This window comes from Aotus nancymaae, unplaced genomic scaffold (assembly GCF_030222135.1).
Source record: "Aotus nancymaae isolate 86718 unplaced genomic scaffold, 86718_ANA_hifiasm-v0.15.2.pri h1tg000043l, whole genome shotgun sequence".
Lineage (NCBI taxonomy): Eukaryota > Metazoa > Chordata > Mammalia > Primates > Aotidae > Aotus > Aotus nancymaae.
Genome location: NW_026988457.1, coordinates 3,790,617 through 3,810,935, shown reverse-complemented (window position 1 = coordinate 3,810,935; position 20,319 = coordinate 3,790,617). Strand labels below are relative to the sequence as shown.

The 20,319-nt window shown below is 40.1% G+C and overlaps 1 protein-coding gene across 1 annotated transcript in view; it reads right to left on the bottom strand.

The window, feature by feature from the left end:
- Positions 1-20,319, bottom strand: part of LOC105726173 (intraflagellar transport protein 88 homolog) — a 114,397-nt gene that overhangs the window by 9,254 nt on the left and 84,824 nt on the right. The window contains exon 24 of the mRNA XM_064361734.1: positions 16,317-16,383. Coding sequence (XP_064217804.1) covers positions 16,317-16,383 — 67 coding nt within the window. The remainder of the gene's footprint in view (positions 1-16,316; positions 16,384-20,319) is intronic.

The following is a 20,319-nucleotide window of genomic DNA, read 5'->3' as shown; positions in this document are numbered from 1 at the left end:
ATCCCATTACTGGATATATACCCAAAGACTTATAAATCATTCTATTATAAAGACACATGCACATGTATATTTATTGCAGCACTGTTCACAATAGCAAAGACTTGGAACCAATCCAAATGACCATCAATGATAGAATGGATAAAGAAAATGCGGCACATATACACCATGGAATACTGTGCAGCTATAAAAATGGATGAGTTCATGTCCTTTGCAGGGACATGGATGAAGCTGGAAACCATCATTCTCAGCAAACTAACACAAGAACAGAGAACCAAACACTGCATGTTCTCACTCATAAGTGGGAGTTGAACAATGAGAACACATGGATACATGGATGGGAACATCACACACCAGGGATTGTCAGGGGGTGGGGGACTAGGGGAGGGATAGCATTAGGAGAAATACCAAATGTAGATGACGGGGTGATGGATGCAGCCAACCACCATGGCATGTGTATAACTATGTAACAAACCTGCATGTTCCGCACATGTACCCCAGAACTTAAGGTACAAAAGAAAAAACAAAAACAAACAAAAAACTAAGTATAGAAAGAGATAATTCCCTAAATAAACAATACAAATGGTCAATAAGTATATTTAAAATATTTAGTCTTACATAACTTTAGAAACAAGTGAAAAAAGAGCAAGTCAGAACTCCATATACTAAAAAAAACCTTTATTAGAAAGCTCAAAAAGAAGCAAAATTAAATATATTGTTTACATAGATGGTGAAATTATATACAAAAAAAGAATGGAAAAATATAAAACTAGAAGTACACAAAAGATAAAACTCGCAGGTTTATCTGTTCTGAGAGGAAGGAGACGAAATGAGGAAGAGCACACAGGTGGGTGCAACAGTAATGGTGGATATTCTAGATCTGCTTTATGATAGTTTCATCAATTTTTATTTTATTAACATGCTTCATAACTTAAAAGTGCTACATGTATTCTTTTGTATGTATCAAATATTCAACAAAATTTAAAGATTCAAGTAATTCTAATGTAAGATTCTAAATGTAAGACTTAGTTTTGTCTATTAAAATGGCACAATATCAGGTTATCAAGTGAAACAACTGAACAAGCTTTTTGAGAATAAAAGATTTAATATTTTGCAGTTAGCAAGATGGCAAATAGGGAATCCCTTGATTTTGTTCCCCAACAGAGATACTTATTTAAAAATATATGGCCCCAAAGCCTTTATGATAACTCCAGAAGCCAGTTAGAAATTCAGAGTATCTCAAGCAAGCTTGAAGCCAAGAACAGTTGCGTTAAAACATAACTCATGATAGGGAGAAAAAGCTCAAGTCAGCTTCTCTCTTGGGAAGGAAAGAGAAGAGTGGAATATGTGTCAAATATTCTGGCTTTAGGGGGAGCTGCTGGAAGGACTGGTTTCTGTGTCACCTGACTCTGAACCCTGATGGGACACTGCAGATTTTGGGTGTCTGGGGGCTGCTAAGAACAAAAGAGAGCTCAGTCTCTTGTAATGCTAGACGACTACTCCTACCACAGACAGAAGCTAGTACAGCTCTCTGTGATCAAGAGAAAGTCAAGCTCATGGCTTCCCCCTTGGAAGGTAAAGAAAAGAGTGACGGCCTGGCGCCATGGCTCACGCCTGTAATCCCAGCACTTCGGGAGGCCAACGCGGGTGGATTACGAGGTCAGGAGATTGAGACCATGCTGGCCAACATGGTAAAACCCTGTCTCTACTAAAAATACAAAAAATTAGCTGGGCGTGGTGTTGCGCACCTGTAGTCCCAGATACTCTGGAGGCTGAGGCAGAAGAATTACTTGAACCCGAAATGCAGGGGTTGCAGTGAGCCAAGATTGTGCCACTGTACTCCAGTTTGGCAACAGAGTGAGACTCCGTCCCAAAGGAAAAAAAAAAAAAAAAACAGAAAAAGAAAAGAGTGAAACATACATTCAATATTCTGGCTTTTTGGGGAGGGAGGATGCTTGAACAACTGCTTTCTGTCTCATCTGACTCTGAGTGCACATGAGGAATTGGCATATATATATTGGATGGCTGGGGCCAGAGCTCTGTAGCTTGTTGCAGCACCAGGGAATCCTACAGTATTACAGACAGACACCAGGGGGAGCAAGGGACTACAAGCTCCTAATAGAAAAACCAGCAAACCTCTCTAATTGGGAAATTACACATACAAGACTAGAGAGAAGTTGCTTCCCCATAAAAGCTTTAAGAGATGCCCATAATCTCTAGCCAGGCTGACTGGTAAAGGTCATTTCTTATACAAAGCCAGTCTGTAAATACTTGGAAAGGTGGCTTTTTTTTTATTTTTCAAATGCACAAATCTCAACAAATTATAATAAAGCACATGAAGAAACAGGGAAACACAGCCAAATCAAAGGAACAACAACAAGAAGAAATCTCTGGAAACCAATCCTAAAGAAATGGACATCTACAAATTACTTGAAAGATAATTCAAAAAAATCATATTCAAAAAGCTCAATGTGGTAGAAGAGAATACAGACAGACAAAACAAAATCAGAAAAATGACAAATGAACAAAATGAGAATATCAACAAGAGCTAGAAACTCAAAAAGAGCCAGATAAATACTGGAGCTGAAGAATACAATAAATGAATTTTAAAAATTCACTAGAGAGTAACATTAGCAGACTTGATCAAGCAGAAGAAAATCCATGAACTCAAAGATAGATCATTTGAAATTATTGAGTCAGCAGGACAAACAGAAAAAGCAATGAAGGAAAGACCAGCAGATTTCTTGAAAGAAACAATACAGCAAGGAGGTAGTGGGAGGATGTATTCAAAGTGCTAAAGAAAAATACTGCCAACCAAAAATACTCTATCTGGCAAAACTTTCCTTTAAAAATGAAAGTGAAGTTCAGAACTTCTTGAAAAATAGAAGCAGAGGGAGATTACCACCACTAGATTGACCTAACAAAAATTGGTAAGTAGAGTCTTTCAAGTTGAAATAAAAGCATATGGAAGTATAATGCTCTCTGGTAAAGTTAATTATGGAGACAGATAAAGAATTTTGTAATACTGTTATGGTGACATGTAAATTACTTTAAATTAATGTACAGAATTTAAAGGACAAAAGTATAAAGATAACCATGACTATAAAATTATGTTACAGTCACAAAACATACAAAGGGCTGGGCACAGAGGTTCACACCTGTAATTTGGGAGCATTTTGTGAGGCCAAGGCAGGCGGACTGCTTCAGGCCAGTATTTCAAGACCAGCATGGCAAAACCCCATCTCGACTAAAAATACAAAAATTAGCCAGCATGATGGGGCATGTCTGCAATCCCAGATTCTTGGGAGGCTGAGGCACATGATTTGCTTGAACCCAGGAGACAGAGGTTAGAGGTTGCAGTGAGCCAAGATCATACCACTGTACTCCAGCCTGGGGGACAGAGCAAGTCTCTGTGAGAACACACACACACACACACACACCATAAAAAGATGCAAGGAGAGGCCAGGTGGGGAGGCTCATGCCTGTAATCCCAGAACTTTGGAATGCCAAGGCAGGTGGATCACCAGGTCAAGAGATCAAGACCATCCTGGCCAACATGGTGAAACCTCATCTCTACTAAAAATATAAAAATTAGTTGGGCATGGTGGTGTGTGCCTGTAGTCTCAGTTACTCAGGAGGCTGAGGCAGGAGAACTGCTTGAACCCAGGAAGTGGAGGTTTTAGTGGGCTGAGATTGCACCATTGCACTCCAGCCTGGTGACAGAGTGAGACTCTGTCTCAAAAAACAAAAAAAAAAATGTGAGAAGAGAAGAAAAGGAGTAGATATTTGATATGCAATTGAAGTTATCAGTTAAAATAAATTGTAACTTTAAGATGTTTTATGTACTCTCCACAGTAACTACAAAGAAAATAACTATAGAAGGTGCAGAAGAGAAAACGAGAAAATAATCAAACCATATTACTACAGAAAAATCACTGAAACACAAAAGAAGACAGCAAAAGGGATAAAATACTGTAAGCCATTTAGAAAAGAATTAAAAATGGTAACTCTTTCTCCATCAGCAATTACTTTAAATATACATTGATTGAACTCCCTAAAGACATGGAGTGGCTGAATGAATTAAAAAAATGCAACTTCGGTGGCTCACGCCTATAATCCCAGCAGTTTGGGAGGCTGAGGCGGGTGGATCACGAGGTCAAGAGATCGAGACCATCCTGGTCAACATGGTGAAACCCCGTCTCTACTAAAAATACAAAAAATTAGCTGGGCATGGTGGCATGTGCCTGTAGTCCCAGCTACTCGGGAGGCTGAGGCAGGAGAATTGCTTGAACCCAGGAGGCAGAGGTTGTGGTGAGCCGAGACCATGCCATTGCATTCCAGGCTGGGTAACAAGAGCGAAACTCCGACTCAAAAAAAAAAAAAAAAAAAAAAAAATGCAACTTAATGCTGTCTACAGGAGATTTTACTCTAGATATAAGGACATACATAGAAAAAAGACACCATGTAAATGGTAACCAAAAGACAGCAGGAGTGGTCATACTTATTTCAAACAAAATAGACTTTACTCTCACAATTTCTATTCAACAGAGTACTGGAAGTACTAGCCAAAGCAATCAGGCAAGAAAAAGAAAGAAATGCAGCAAAACAGGAAAAGAAAAAGTAAAATTATATCTGTTCACAAATAACATGCTCTCATATGTAGAAAACCCTAAATATTCCATTTAAAAATGGTTAGAATAAACCAATTAAGCAAAGCTGCAGTATACAAAATCAACACACAAAAATCAGTTGCATTTCTATATACTAACAATGAACAATCCAAAAAGGAAAGTAAGGGGAAAAAAATCTCATTTACAATAGCATCAAAAAAGAATAAAATATTTAGGAATAAATGTAATCAAGGTAGTGAAAGACAGACATTGAAAGCTACAAAATATTGCTGAAAGAAATTAAAGACAACACAAATAAACGGAAAGGCATTCTGTGTCATGGACTGGAAGACATAATATTGGTAAAATACCTATAATATCCAAATTCATCTACAGATTTAATACAACCCTTATCAAAATCCCAGTGCTATTTTTTACAGAAATAGAAAAAGCCACCCTAAAATTCATAGCGAATCTCAAAGGATCTCCAAATAGCCAAAAGCACTCTTGATACCTTTTTTTTTTTTTTGAGAGACAGTCTCACTCTGTTGCCCAGGCTGGAGTGCAGTGGTGCCATCTTGGCTCACTGCAACCTCCATGCCCCAGGTTCAAGTTGATTCTCCTGCCTCAGCCTTCCAAGTAGCTGGGATTACTGGTGCATGCCACCACACCTGGCTGATTTTTGTATTTTTAGTGGAGATGGGGTTTCCCCATGTTGGCTAGGCTGGTCTCAAATTCTTGACCTCAGGTGATCCACCCACCTCAGTCTCCCAAAGTGCTGGGATTACAGGCATGAGCCACTGTGCCTGGCCAGCCAAAAATACTCTTGAAAAAGAAAAAAAACAGAGCAGAAAGCCTCACACTTCTTGATTTCAAACATCTACAAGCTATAGTAATCAAAACAGTATGGTACTGGCATATATATACCAATGCAAAAGCATAGCGAGACCAGGGGAAAGACCCCTCATGTATATGGTCAAATGATCTTTAACAAAGTTACCAAGTTTACACACTGGAGAAAAGACAGTCTCTTTAACAAGTGGTGCTAGGTAAACTGGATATCTGTATGCAAAAGAATGACATCAGACCCTTACCTTATACCATAAGCAAAAATTTAACTCAACACGCATTCAGCATTTAAATGTAAGATCTGAAACCATAAAACTCCTAGAAGAAAACATAGTGGAAAATTGACATGACCTTAGATTTGGCAATGAGTTTTTTAGGATATGGTACCAAAAGCACACATAAGAAAAGCAAACACAGGCAAATGGTCCTACATCAAACTTAAAAACTCTTGTGCAGTAAAGGAAACAATCAACAGAGTGAATAGGCAACCTATAATATTTGCATACTGTATCTCTGATAAGGGGTTAATATCCAAATTATATAAAGAATTAAAACTCAAAAACAATAAAACAATCCGAAAATTGGGATCTGAATAGACATTTCTCTGAAGATATACAAATGACCAACAGGCAGATGAAAAACATATGCTCAACATCACTATTCATCAGGAAAATGCAAACCAAAACCACAGTGATGTATCACCTCACAGCAATTAGGATGAACACACACACATACACACACACACAGACACACACACACACACACATCAAAAAACCCTAGAAAATAACAAGTGTTCGCAAGATCGTGGAAAACTTTCATGCATCCTTAAAGGAAATGTAAAATGGTGCAGCCACTATGAAAAACAATGGAGATTCCTCGGGGGGAAAAAATAGAGGTAGCATATGATCTAGCAATCCCACTTCTGAATATTTAGCCAAAAGAAATGAGAAGAGGATCTCAATATTTTCACATCCATATTCACTGCAGCATTATTCACAATAGCCAAGAGACGGAAGCAACCTAATTATCCATCGATAAATGAATTTTTTATATGTGGCATATATAGACAATGAAATATTATTAGCCTTCAAAAACAAGGAAATCTTGTCACACACTACAACCTGGTTAAACTTTGAGGACATTATGCTAATAAGCCAGTCACAAAAAGAAAAATACTGCAAAATTCCACTTATATGAGGTATCTAATGTAAGCTAAATTCTTAGAAAGTAGAATGACGGTTGCCAGGAGAGGAGAAAGGAAAGAGTGAAAAGGGAAGTTGTTCATTGGATACAGAGTTTCAATTTTCCAAAATGGAATAATTCTAGAGCTCTGTTGCACAACAATGTGCATGTAGCTAATACTCTGTATTGTACACTTAAAAATGGGTAAGATGGTCTTATGTGTTTTTGACTATCATAAAAAAGGATTTAAAATTTTGCATACCTTTACATTCAACAAGTCTACTCTTAAAAATGTTTATTAAGACAACGTAAAAAAAATTGGCTGGATATGGTGGCTTACGACTGTAATCTCAGCACTTTGGAAGTCTGAGGGGGTGGACCACTTGAGGCCAGGAGTTTTGAGACTAGCCTGGCCAACATCCGAAACTCCATCTCTACTAAAAATACAAAACTTAGCTGTGCAGGGTGGCACAGGCCTGTAACCCCAGCTACTTGGGAGGCTGAGGTACAAGAATTGCTTCAACTGAGGAGGCAGAGGTTGCAGTGAGTCAAGATCATAGCACTGCACTCCAGCCTGGGCAATATGAGCAATACTCTATTGAAAGAAAGAAAAGAAAGAAAAAGGAAGGAAGGAAGGAAATGAAAAAAGAAAATCATAAAAATATTTGATGACAGAGGAAGATGTGCATGATATAATGGGAAATGATGAAAACAGGGTACAAGTACATACTTACACATATTCCTCTCTGGGTATGTGATTTTGATAACTTTAGTTTCTTCTTCTTCCTATTATTGTTATTTTATTTTATTCTGGAGATGGGATCTTGCTATGTTACCCAGGCTGGAGTGCAGTGGCTATTCACAGGAACAATCAGCACACTGCAGCTCTTGGCTCCATGTTCCTCCCACTTCAGCCTCACAAGTAGAGTGCCCCACTGTACATGGCTCCTGTTATTTCTGTAATTTAGCTACCAATTATTTTTATCTGGCAGACTTCATTTTCTAAAATAAATAGTATCCATTTTGGGGGCAGTATTTTATCTAAAAAAAATTTATCTGAATCTATCAAGTCCTAGAGTTCAGACATCTGTATTCTCACTTTTAAAATATATTCTTTATCTGATAGTTACAATATCAGATACAGTAGTCTCTGAAGACTGGACTCTATAGTTTCTGTTGTTGCTTACTCTTAGTGGATTGTTTTCTCATGTGTGCATACTTTTTTTTTTAACTGTAGGTTCTTTGGAACTTAAAGTGCATTCCTCCAAGGAGGATTTAAGTTTATTTCTTGTAGGCACCTTGTAGCCTCACCAACTCAAGTCCACTTTAAACCAAATTTTCAGCTTGGTGTTCTTCAGAACACACAGATATAATATATATTCTAGCTCCAAAACTATGTGAGTGAGGGCTTATGGTTAGGAATTATCAAAGGAGCTTTTCTTGTTTTCTACATTAGAACCAAAGTGAAAACCCATCATTTGTAGGGTGGCCTCTTTTCTAGCTGACCTACTGAGGGTATTGCCAGTGAGAAGTCCTAGCTTTATAACGGAGATTCTTTGATCCGACCTCTGCTCTGGCCTTTTTGAGGCCCCAGGCCTTATCTCTTGGTCCCCATGAGTGTCTATAATCCGAGGCTCTCCATCATGAGGGATTAGTCAGGCAAATGCCAACTCCAGCACTTGCTTACTCTTTTTTTTTTTGAGACGGAGTTTCGCTCTTGTTACCCAGGCTGGAGTGCAATGGCGCAATCTCGGCTCACTGCAACCTACACCTCTGGGGTTCAAGTGATTCTCCTGCCTCAGCCTCCTGAGTAGCTGGGACTATATGCGCACACCACCATACCTGGCTGATTTTTTGTATTTTAATAGAAACAAGGTTTCACCATGTTGGCCAGGATGGTTTCAATCTCCTAACCTCGTGATCCACCTGCCACAGCCTCCTAAAGTGCTGAGATTACAGGCATGAGCCACCGTGCCCAGCCTTATTTATTATTTTTTGATATGGAGTCTTATCCTGTCTCCTAGGCTGGAGTACAGTGGTGCAATCTGGGCTCACTGCAACCTCTCCCTCCTGGGTTCAAATGATTCTCCTGCCTCAGCCTCCCAAGTAGCTAGAGCTACAGGCGTGTGCCACCACAAATGGCTAATTTTTGTGTTTTTAGTAGAAACAGGGTTTCCCCATGCTGGGTAGGTTGGTCTCGAACTCCTGACCTTAGCGATCTGCCTGCCTCGGCCTCCCAAAGTGCTGGGATTACAGGTGTGAGCCACCGTGCCCGGCTGGGGATGGGCATTTTAAAGGCCTTGATGAGTATTTCCAAACATTCCCAGCAGGATTTGCCACTTAGAACTCCCCGCAGCAGAATTTAGTTAATAATGAGTGCTCATCTCATCTCATCTCATCCTTGCTATACTTGGGAATTACCTTTTTAAAAATTCATTGCTAATTTTATGGGTTAGTTTGCATTGTTTTAGTTATTGGTGAGGCTGTATGTGTGAGAGAATAGTTTATATCCTCTCCTCTACCTCCCTGCAACTCATTCACTTCTTAAATCATTAGAATTTGACTTTTGCCTCTAACAGTGCACTGAGACTACTTTCTTTAGGACTATCAACACTATCTTAGTTGAAAAATCTAATGGCCGTCTGTAGTCTTCAAGGCCCAATTAATCAGCATGTACGTAATCATTTTTCAACATTCTCCCTCCCTTAAGCTAGGAACTATCAACTGCCCCCTATTAGTTTCTTATTTTTTGAAAGTACTATCCAAAATGAAATTTTCTAAAAAATTCTGCCCATTCCTTTGAATGTATTATGAATATAGTGGTTCTTATTCTTTCAAATCCCCCCCTTTTTTTTTTTTTTGAGTTGGAGTGTCACTTTGTCACCAGGCTGGAGTGCAGTGGCATGATCTTGGCTCACTGCAACCTCTGCCTCCCTGGTTCAAACAATTCTGCCTCAGCCTCCCAAGTAGCTGGTACTACAGGCGCATGGCACCATGCCCAGCTAATTTTTCTATTTTTTAGTACAGAAGAGGGTTCACCATGTTGGCAAGAATGATCTTGATCTCTTGATCTGCCTGACTCAGCCTCCCAAAGTGCTGGGATTACAAGCGTGAGCCATAGCGCCTGACCCTCAAATCTCTTCTTAAATAACTCTCTTTTGGTGAGCTATAGATTGACTTCATTATCCATTAGACACTCCTTATAAGTTATTTCTGGTCTGTGTCTCTCTTCTACTTCTAAGATGATGATATTCAATTTAGCCTCTACTCTGTGCAATCATTAAGAAAGATCTATTCTCACTCTGTAAGTATGAGGAAGTGTTTGTTTACATCTAGAAATACTGAAGAACATCAGACAATACCTTTGGGACCTTTAGCAGGACTTTACTGTCCAATTTACTTCTAGGTGCTCTATAATCTGACTTGCAAATGGCCTATCCTCTTATTACCAGGAAACTTGTCTTCCTTTGCTCCTGTCCCTTTCCAAAGTTAAGAGGCAGTATACCACAGCTAGGGATCCAAAGTGCTCTCTTCACTGAGTCCCAACCCACAGTCCAAGAAAGTAACGACCTCATCAGCTCAGATGACATAATCCTCAGATAATTTCACAAGGACCATTGCTTGGACCTAGCTTTACTCTGAGAAATTCAGCTCATCTTACATTGTTACAGCTGCAATTCTCGGTGTGATTTCACCCCTCACCCCCTACTCCTACCGATCCAATTATATTATTACCCAAGAAAACCTAACAGGAATATATTAAAATTGTAAAAATGAACCCCAATAGCTACTGTATAGGCAATATTCAAGTGAGGAGAGGGAGACTGTGGAGGGACTTAGTGAAGATGTAAGCAAAGGAGGTAACATATTTTTGTTATATTTGGCAACTTAAATACTTAACAGCATAGAAAGAGGATATGGGAGGTAAAGCTGGAAGGATGTTGGTATTTACTAAGTATTTATTATGGCGAGAAAACTTGAGAAATGCTTATCTGTCCATAAAATAGCAGAAAGTTAGGAAGGGAAAGAGGGTAAAAAAAAGAACTCATAAAATGTGTTTGTATGTATGAACACACACACACACACATATATATAAAATACACGTGTATATATTTTGCAGATAGAATATATGCATGCATATGTGTATAAGCATATATATGTGTGTATGTGTATAAATATGTATATTTTGTAAAAGTTTCAGATTAAATTTCTTGTGCTTTTTGTAACTTGCCTCTGATGGCAATTATAAAAAAGGAGTTTCACAAAATGTTTTGAGTAACAGCAGCATTACTAGAATAAACATTCAGCTTTCAAAACTGGTAACTTCAAGGACTAACATTTTATTTGTAAGTACTAGTATTTTTGTTTAAAAAAAACAAAATTAAACTCTACAGTGAAACAGGGGTTCATTTGGTTACATTTACCTTCATGCATGGATAAATGTGACCCTCTCATGTGAGGGAGAAACTGAGGCTCTCACACTCAGAGGTCACACACTGGCAGTGGTGAGAACATGGGCGCAGACACTGGTGTTCCAGGCCCTGTCCACACACTCCCTTTGTCAGGGGGGAGTCACGGTAGCCATACTTGCTTGCCCTTATCAGGAGTTGCTCTAAGAGCTTTCCACAAGAGCCCATTTCCTCCTCTCAGCAACCATTTCAGGAGGTCCTATTTTTACTCTCATTTTACTGATGAGGTAACCATGACAAAGAGATTTAAGTAACTTGTCCAGGTTCACATAAGATGTGGTGAGTTCAGAAAGGGGGTCCATGGATGTTGAATGAATGCCAGGAATGAGGATTAATGACAAGGATCGAAAACTCAGGGCAACAGGCTAAGGGCAAGAGGAAAGGTGCATATTCTGTTGAAGACACAAAATCTCATCATATGCTCTGTGATATGTGTTGACATAGTAAGGTGGGTGAGTTGTAAACAACTAAGAAGATTTTAAGAGAAGAAGTTCACTGATACAGACTCCTATTGTTCAAGCTGTATACTAGGATGAGATGGCTGCAAGCAGTGCTTTGATCCAAATGACAATTCCTAGGCACCACCTGTCATTATCAAAAATATTCATGGAGATTTTGGCTTAGAGCAGGGACTAGCAAACTACAGTTTGTAGGCCAAATCTGGCCCTCCCTGTTTTTGTCTATCCAGCAAGCTAATGATTTGTACATTTTTAAATGGTTAGGAAGAAAAGCAAAGAATAATAATATTTTGTGACATACAAAACTTATGTAACATTAAAACTTCAGTGTCCAAGAATTAAGTTTTATAGAATGCTATCACGTTTATTCACTTATATACTGTGTACAGCTGCTTTCAATATACAACAGCAGAGTGGAATATTCTTTGCAGATGAGACTTGGCCTCCAAGCCAAAACTATTTACTATCTGTCCCTTTACAGAAAAAGTCTGCACACTCAGTAATTAAAAGTAATTACTGAGAATTACTGTATCAGAACACAGGGGACACACTGGCAGATTACACCAGCTGGGTATACTGGCATAGGCAAACTTCTTCTAGAACTGTAACACTGAGACTACTTTGGTGCTCTGGTGCTGTTCACTATCTTCTAATACTTATTATTCATCAAGCTTCCTTTGTGGTACATATCTGCTACAAAGTGGGCTATATACTCGGGTATCCAGCAAAACTATGGTCTAGATCTATGGGGTGAACCGACATGCAAGTTGGGAGTGAAGCTGATAGGCATGATCCTTGGAGAAGTGACAGCACCTGCCCTCCAGCCTCTTAAGACTCCCTCCCCGCATAGATGCTCACCTCTTCCTCCTGTAATTGGCTGAGCTGTGTTGGCCTGTCCTCTACATTTAGGCCTATGCACCTCCTCAGAGTGTATGTTCCTTGTCTCGTCCTCCCTGGTGGACACTGAGCTGACTTGTTCATTCTCTGCTTGTGATACCATCAAGGCCCAGCAGAACTGTGGAAAGGGGTTAATTAGCCACACTCAACCTTGGACTAGAATCTTAAAATGTAACTTCAGTTTGTTTTTAAATAAAACAAAACATGCTTACGATGTACTTTATAAAAGATACCATAAAGTGAATTTCTGTTCACTGAAAGATACCATAAAGTGAATTTCTGTTCACTGAGTCTTATTCTGATTTTCATTATAAAATTATTTTCAGTCTAAAATTGATACATTTTCATTGGAAAAGTTTACACCTAAGACATAAAAATCAAACTCAAAAATGCAGCAAGCCATTAAAAATCACATAGGGAAAACCAAAAAGCACTTTAAAAATGAAAGTTTAATAACATCATACACAAAATAAGTCATAAAATGCCACTATCATGCAAAAATAGAAAATGCCATCCAAGAAGGAATTCTTGTGTCTTGAGGACAGCTACACATGAGAAGCAGATGTGTTCTGTGAATTTCCCGACCTTTAACAAAATTCGGCCAAAACAACAGGCAGAATATGGTTATTTCCCTCATCAGTTTATCTGCAGAGAATATAAATACTGTTAACTATCAAGACTTTGAAATCAAAAGGAAGAAGAAAGGGAGAAAAGCCTCAGAGCCTGGGTTCATTCCAACTTCACAGCCAGGGCCAGCCTTGGAGTGTGGCCTGTGCTGAGAACTGGAGAAGGGGGACGGAAAACACGATTCCTGCAAAAGTGTCAGGGTGGAATGAGCTCAGCCATAGAAAGTAGCATTCAAACTGGGATGCAGGATGAAATGAAAAAGTCTGGGATGATGCACAACTTGAGATACCAGAAAATAAGGAACGAAAAGGCAGATGATAGGGGAAAGTACCCTAGAAAGGGACTGATGAGTGCTCTCAATTTGTGCCAGAAGAACCAAGTAACAAGCAACCCCGATTGTAAAATGCCTCGAGAGCACAGAGGTTATACTCTGAAAGTCTCTCATGTGAGAATAAAGCTTATTTCTGCACCAGAACTGACTATTTGTGTTAGACTGGGACTGGAAGAAAGAAAGGAAAATGGATTAAAAAAGGAAAAGCAGCAGTGGGAGGCCAGGACCAGAAGGGGACTCTTCAACAGAACAGCCTCTCTTTTCGTGCACACAGGTGTCAGATTTGGGGTGGCCCTACCTCTCTTCCTTGTCAGTCCCTTCTTCCCTGACCATGGAGGAGGTCCCTTGGCCAGGTGAAGCCCTCTCCGTGCTCTGATGCCCAGCATGACTGAAAGAGGGCTATGGAAAAGGTCACCAGGGAGGCTAGGCAATTCTTCCTGTCAGAGGATCTGGACCTGTGGTGGCCTGAGGCACACTGATCAATGTGATGTTTCCGAGAGGCAGCTGCCAGTCTCCCTGGGGTTACTTTCTTGGGGGCAGGACCCTGGACACTGTCCCCTGGGCTCTAGGGAAGCACCACATTTGTTTAGCAGTTTTTCGGGTGTCCTATCACATCTCATTAGAAGGTCCTGAGGCGAATTTTCAAACTGATGACATTGGAAACTAAGGCTTAGGTTAAAGGGGAGAGATTTTATAAACTTACAAATTACCAGGGAAGGCTCAGAGAACTTAACATAAGGTTGTTGATGTATAAAAGGAACTGGTTGGCTATTCTGAACTTAAGATTTTGAGAGAGAATTGCAGAATCCTTACGGGATGGTGAATCTGGCCCTAGAATTTTAATAAATACTTAATACTTTTTGTTACTCAAGACAATTATTCCTTAAAGGGACACTTATTTCCAAGAGAGCTCATACCATGTACTTCCTGCTTCCTAAGAGAAAGGATGAACAAGCAGCACTCTGCTGGTCTGGGGAGCTGTCTAGAGTTGCTTTTGACTCTTGCATAATGCCTAGTCTGTGGACATCTTGGCTATTAAGAACATTTTTGGTACACATCCATGATACCTCATCTATGATTCCAAATTCCAAAGAGCTCTGAAAGCCAACTTTACAGGTGGCAGTATATAAACTTCTTGGGCATAGAACTTGATTTGAGGCTATTTATAGTCTTCATTTACCCTTAGTGTGAATATTCATGTTTTACCGAATTAATAATGTGTCTGAGGTACTCTCCTTGGGTAGTACACGATACATGGCTAATACATTATCTTACTTTCTAAACTCCAAAAGGTTCTGAATTCCACAACACACCTTGCCCCAGGGGTTTTGGATAAGGACTTTTGGGCTTATGGCTGCCTCTGGCTTATGAAGAACTGTTGGGCCAGATATCTCTGACTGAATCCAATCCCAGATAGTCACACAGATCCATTAAAGTGGAGTGTGTGAGATATCTGGGACTAGGGAACAGCAAGGAGACAGGAGTATCCATCAGGACCATGGCGGCTGAAGAGGTGGAAGTGGTTACTCTTTGATGTGACAGACTGCCTTTGTTACTCTTCAGACTTGGGCTCAATGCTGCTTTTACTAATTTCTCCAGCTCTGGGTCATGGCTCCTGAAGGTAAACAGGCCAGCACCATGAGGTTTAGTTGGAGACCCTGGATTGACTCTTGGGGGAATCAAGCAGCCTGGCTAGAATCAGATGCCATTGATGCCTGTAACTGCCTACAAAGTTATAAACTGAATTTCAAAAGCCAGCTTATCTTTGACTGCAGTTGGGATGAAGACTCCCTGAATTTCAAAGCACAGCTCTGAATTCAAGGAGTCTTTGTCCCAACTGCAGTTTCTATCCCTAGGAAAGTTTGAAAACTCATGTACATTTCTCTACCATGGTAGTATCCACAGCAGCATTAGAAGCTTGTATGTCTTTCAGACTATATTCTAATTTTGAGCATGGGGATCACGTCTTATTTGTTTCCATGTCCTTGGCTCTTAGCACAGTGTACACAGTATGCATCCAATACACACTGTAAATGGATGAAAGGCCTGCCTAAGATCTACATTTGTCTTTGTCCTGACTCCTACATCACAAACAGATATGACAGAATGCAGCTGGAGAGTTACATGGAGCTGGGTCACATATGTATGAGAGTGCTAAGTATGGATAGGAGAGAATGTAGGCCCCAATTTGACATTTATCTTTAAAATTAGCTTCCTTAAAATCACCAAATTTCTGTTAAATTTAACTTATACTGCCTGCCTGAGGTAGAAAAAGAAGGTAGATTGTTGATGGGAAGAAGGGATGGAAAACTTAATAAAATGTCTTATTATGTAATGATGTCAAAAGGAGTAAAAGAATTTGAGAGATGCAAAGAACTCCAGAAATCACCAAAAGCCTATAGCATTTATGTGGTTGGTCCAAAGACATATATGTATGTTGTCATGATCAAGACTGGGACTTACACTATGTCTCCTAATTCCTAGCTTGTCACTAATTCTACACTAAAAGTCAGACTAAAGATGTGGGGCTGCCATCGTTCTATAAGACCATCCTACTTCTCATGGCACTTCCTTCAAATGGAAAATTAAAAACGTAACACAGCAAAACCTCATCAGTATGCCCATATATGATAATCTGTCCAACCTGACAGACTAATAAATGAAAAACTTGTTTAGTAATCAACTAGCAAAAACAAGCATGGTTATTTAAGAACCAAAATCTGCTAGTATTTACAAACACTCATTCACACATCAGATCGTTTACCAAATTAATTAACGTGAGGTTTTACTGTGTATAAAACAGACACATAAGAACACTTTATTGTGAGATGTTTCTAGAAGCCCACATACTAGAAATGTGAAAACACAGTTTTTCAGGGAAACAGAAAACACTTACCACTGCTAGCACTTCCCTCTCTTTTGCCACGGGAGCCCCCACTGCCATCTCTGCCGGACTTTATGTGCTAGAGCAATGAGAAGACAAGTTTAAAAGAATAAATGATATTCCTTCAAAGTTGAATATAGATAATGGTGGATTTTAAAATTAACATTACTACATAACCCTTAGGACTATATACCTGAGAGTTAATTCTACAGGAAAAAAAAAAGCCTGAGTTGTTTTGTAAGTGGAGGGTTCAAGGCTCTTGAGAAAACTTAGATGGCACTTTAATTCAAAAGTGCAGTGTAACCTTGGCTTACATAAACAACTCAAAACCAAACAATATTTTCTTGATGTGAACATTCAGGGCTTAAACATGATCTTTAGTTTAAGGGAAGGGTAGGTGAGGAGGGGAAGGGAATCTACAAAAGGGCCATTTCCTGCCATCAGTCCTCATCTACATTGGTTGGACCTGAACTATTTGAGAGTTAAAAAAAAAAAAAAGGTAACCTGAGTTTCGAAATTCAATATAAAATAAAAGTACAATTAAAATCTCACAAAATACCTAAATCTGTCCAACAGTCCACTTTGTTAGAGGCAGACCCGCCTTCAGAGCATAAGAAGTATCTCCATGCTGTGACATTGTTAGGTTTCTTTCTACATTATATGGTTCTTTTGTGTTTTGTCTAAGTATTAGAATTTCTGTATGAACACTGGATCTGCCTCAAGTCACACTGTCAAATTTTCATACGTATAGTGGTTCATTTACACAGCTACAGGATGATTAGTAAACGGAGATAGATGGCTTTTCTTATTTATCATTAAATTAAAACTTCTTAACATAGGTGGATATTTTATTTAGATCTTCAGTAACATATATATAATTTCATATTTAATTCAAAGGACAAATTATTTACCTCCTTAACCCTGACAACTGTCCAAATATTTATAAATTATCAGGTCATGGATAATGTTATTGTCCTTGGTCTGCTAGGAAGAAAAAAAATCTTTTCAATAATTCAACTCATTTCTGTAAGATGAAATACTCTCCTAAAACTCAGGACTTCCAAATGTTACATAAACATACCCAACTTTCTTCCATTAAAAGGAAAAGAACTTCCCTTGAAACCCCATCTTTCTCCTTGCCTTCAGAGATGAAAGAAAATCTTAAAAAGATATAGCAGAATAAGAATTTAAACTTCCATAATCTGACTTTATTTCAAAACTTGATTTTCATCTATCCACGGACTGATCATCTCCAGCATATCAAAAAGACATATAAATGCTGAAAATAGGGCAGGCGCAGTGGCTCACGCCTGTAATCCCAGCACTTTGGGAGGCCAAGGTGGGCAGGTTACCTAAGTCAGGAGGTCAAGACCATCCTGGACAACATGGCAAAACCCTGTCTCTACTAAAAACATAAAAATCAGCCGAGCCTGATGGCACGCGCCTATAATCCCAGCTACTCTGGGGGCTGAGGCAGGAGAATCGCTTAAACCTCGGAGGCGGAGGGTGCAGTGAGCCGAGATTGCGCCATTGCACTCCAGCTCTGGGTGACAGAGCGAGACTTCTCAAGAAGAAAAAACGCTGAAAATATATTTATCAAGGCAAATGCCCACATAACTTGACAGTTTTTAAAACCTCATGTGAAAACCTGCACCCTGTTTAAGTGACCAGAGGTTTACAAAAGGATATGAGAAGGTAAGCACTTCCATAATCACTACGTTCTTTATTACCTGACACCTGTTCCCTGCCCTCATCTAGAATTTTCCAATCCCCTGCCTCTCATCACTCTTTTTAATCTCTTTAAATTTCTACTTTCTGTCCAGCCTAGACTCGAGGCCTACCACGTGCAGTGATGCGACATTGGAACTATGGCCCTTGCCTTCTTCTTGTCTTTCTGCTTCACTCACCAAGAGACATCTAAGCCTCAGTTGGTTCAGTGACTTCCTTCTTTCCTCTCTGACTCCCAGGACACTGTGCCCTGTTGGGGAAACAGTTCCATCAGCACAAAAAACAGGCCAGCCTCAGGGCTCCCCACTGCTCACTTAGGTCCTCACCTGTGCCCCATGCAGGCCACCTCACTTCTCATAGACACCACTTTCTGTCCTTATCACTTTTGGAACTGACTGTCCCACCTGCTTAGAGAATAAAAGGAAAACAGCATCTCCTTGGATATGCCAGCTGGCATGGACCCTGCATGAATGGGTTGGCTACTCCCTGTCTGCCTGCCCTACCTCATCTTCTTTTCAGCTATTTCCTCCTCCCTCATCTCCTCAGGAGACCCCGTGTGTCCCCGGTGGGGGCTGGCTCCATGTGCTCCCATTATGCTCAGAGTCACACTCCAGCTTGTCTTTTTCCTTCACCATCCTCCTGTACACAGAGGATGTGGTGCTCTTTTCCAAGTGAATGCCTATTTACAGTTGAAAATCAATGAACTCCACCATAAGGAGTCTTGTGTACTAACCACTGTAATAGCTGTAGCAAAGATTTCTCATGGAAGTTAGAGAAGGCAACTTCAAAAGTAAAACCAAAACATTTATCAAAACCTTAGTTTGATAAGGTTTTAAGTTTAAAGAAATCTCTAAGAATGTGCCTATTATGAACGAAAAAAAAGAAATCTCAACTGTCAAGACTCAAGTTAACTGCACATCTCTCATACCACACAACAGAGCTTTGCTCAGTAGTGTTTTCCGTCAGGATCTAAGTTCTTCCTTCGGAAATGTAAAGTAAACACCCAAGAGACAGCCGCTGGAAACGGCAATCCTACCAGGCAACAGGACAGACTCTGTGATGTCCTCTGGGTATTCCAGGGCTGGTCCAGCAGCTGGCCTTGCCCTTGAAAGTATGCGATGGATGTAAAGTGGCCTCAGTGCAGTCCAGAGGAACTGAAGGAAGCCAGGAGGGGTGTGTCACAGATGCCACATACACAAAGCTGCTGCTAAGTCAGGTGGACAGAAAGTCAGAGTATCTATTATATTGACTGCTATGTAGGTGACTAATCTTAGTGTGGGTAGTTTTAGCTGTGTGAATGAAAGTAGTCAAGGTTAGGGGCCAGGTGCAGTGGCTCACACCTGTAATCCCAGCACTTTGGGAGGCTGAGGTGGGCGGATCATGAGGTCAGGAGATTGAGACCATCCTGCCTAACAAGGTGAAGCTCTGTCTCTACTAAAAATACAAAAAATTGGCTGGGCATGGTGGTGTGCACCTGTAGTCCCAGCTACTCGGGAGGCTGAGGCAGGAGAATCACTTGAACTTGGGAGGCGGAGGTTGCAGTGAGCTGAGATTGCATCACTGTACTCCAGCCTGGTGACAGAGCGAGACTCCGTCTCAAAAAAAAAAAAAAAAAAAGCGCACCTGGGAAGTGAGAAAATAAAGATCAACTATAGATAAAGTACATTGCTCTCTGGCTGGGAGGATAAAGAATGGCGACAATGGGGCAGATGCAGAATGTGTGGGGCCAGAAGCTTATACAGCTTGGGGGAAGCTTTTTGAGAAAGAGGATATAAAACTGTGAAAATGAAATTAATGCAAAAATAAAAATTTATTAGAAGGAGCTAATGCAAATGAGGGCCTGCAGCTTAAGCTCCCTGACTCCACAGGGAACACCCTGTGCTGTGGGCACTGCTGCTCCTCAGGGCACACTGGGCAGGGAACTCCTGCCATGACACCACACACTCTCAGGGGCCCGAGGGTCCTGTCTCACACAGACTCATCTGACATGCAACCCACCTCAGATCTAGCACAGGCGTGGGTACATTTTAGGAGCACAGTAAACACCTGTTAAACACAGTGATGATGACATTCTCATCATAAGGTATATGAAATCTCAAGTAGGAGACATACTTTTCAGAAATATTCCCTTCAACTTTCCAGAGTTTTAACACTTCATAAAGTTCACAGAAATTCTTACTGCTTTGGAGTGGTTGTGAGGTAAGGCCTCATGGTAGATAACAGAGGAAGCATGTAAACAATGATTGACACAAATGATTCTTACCACCTCAACACTAAACTGTGCAGG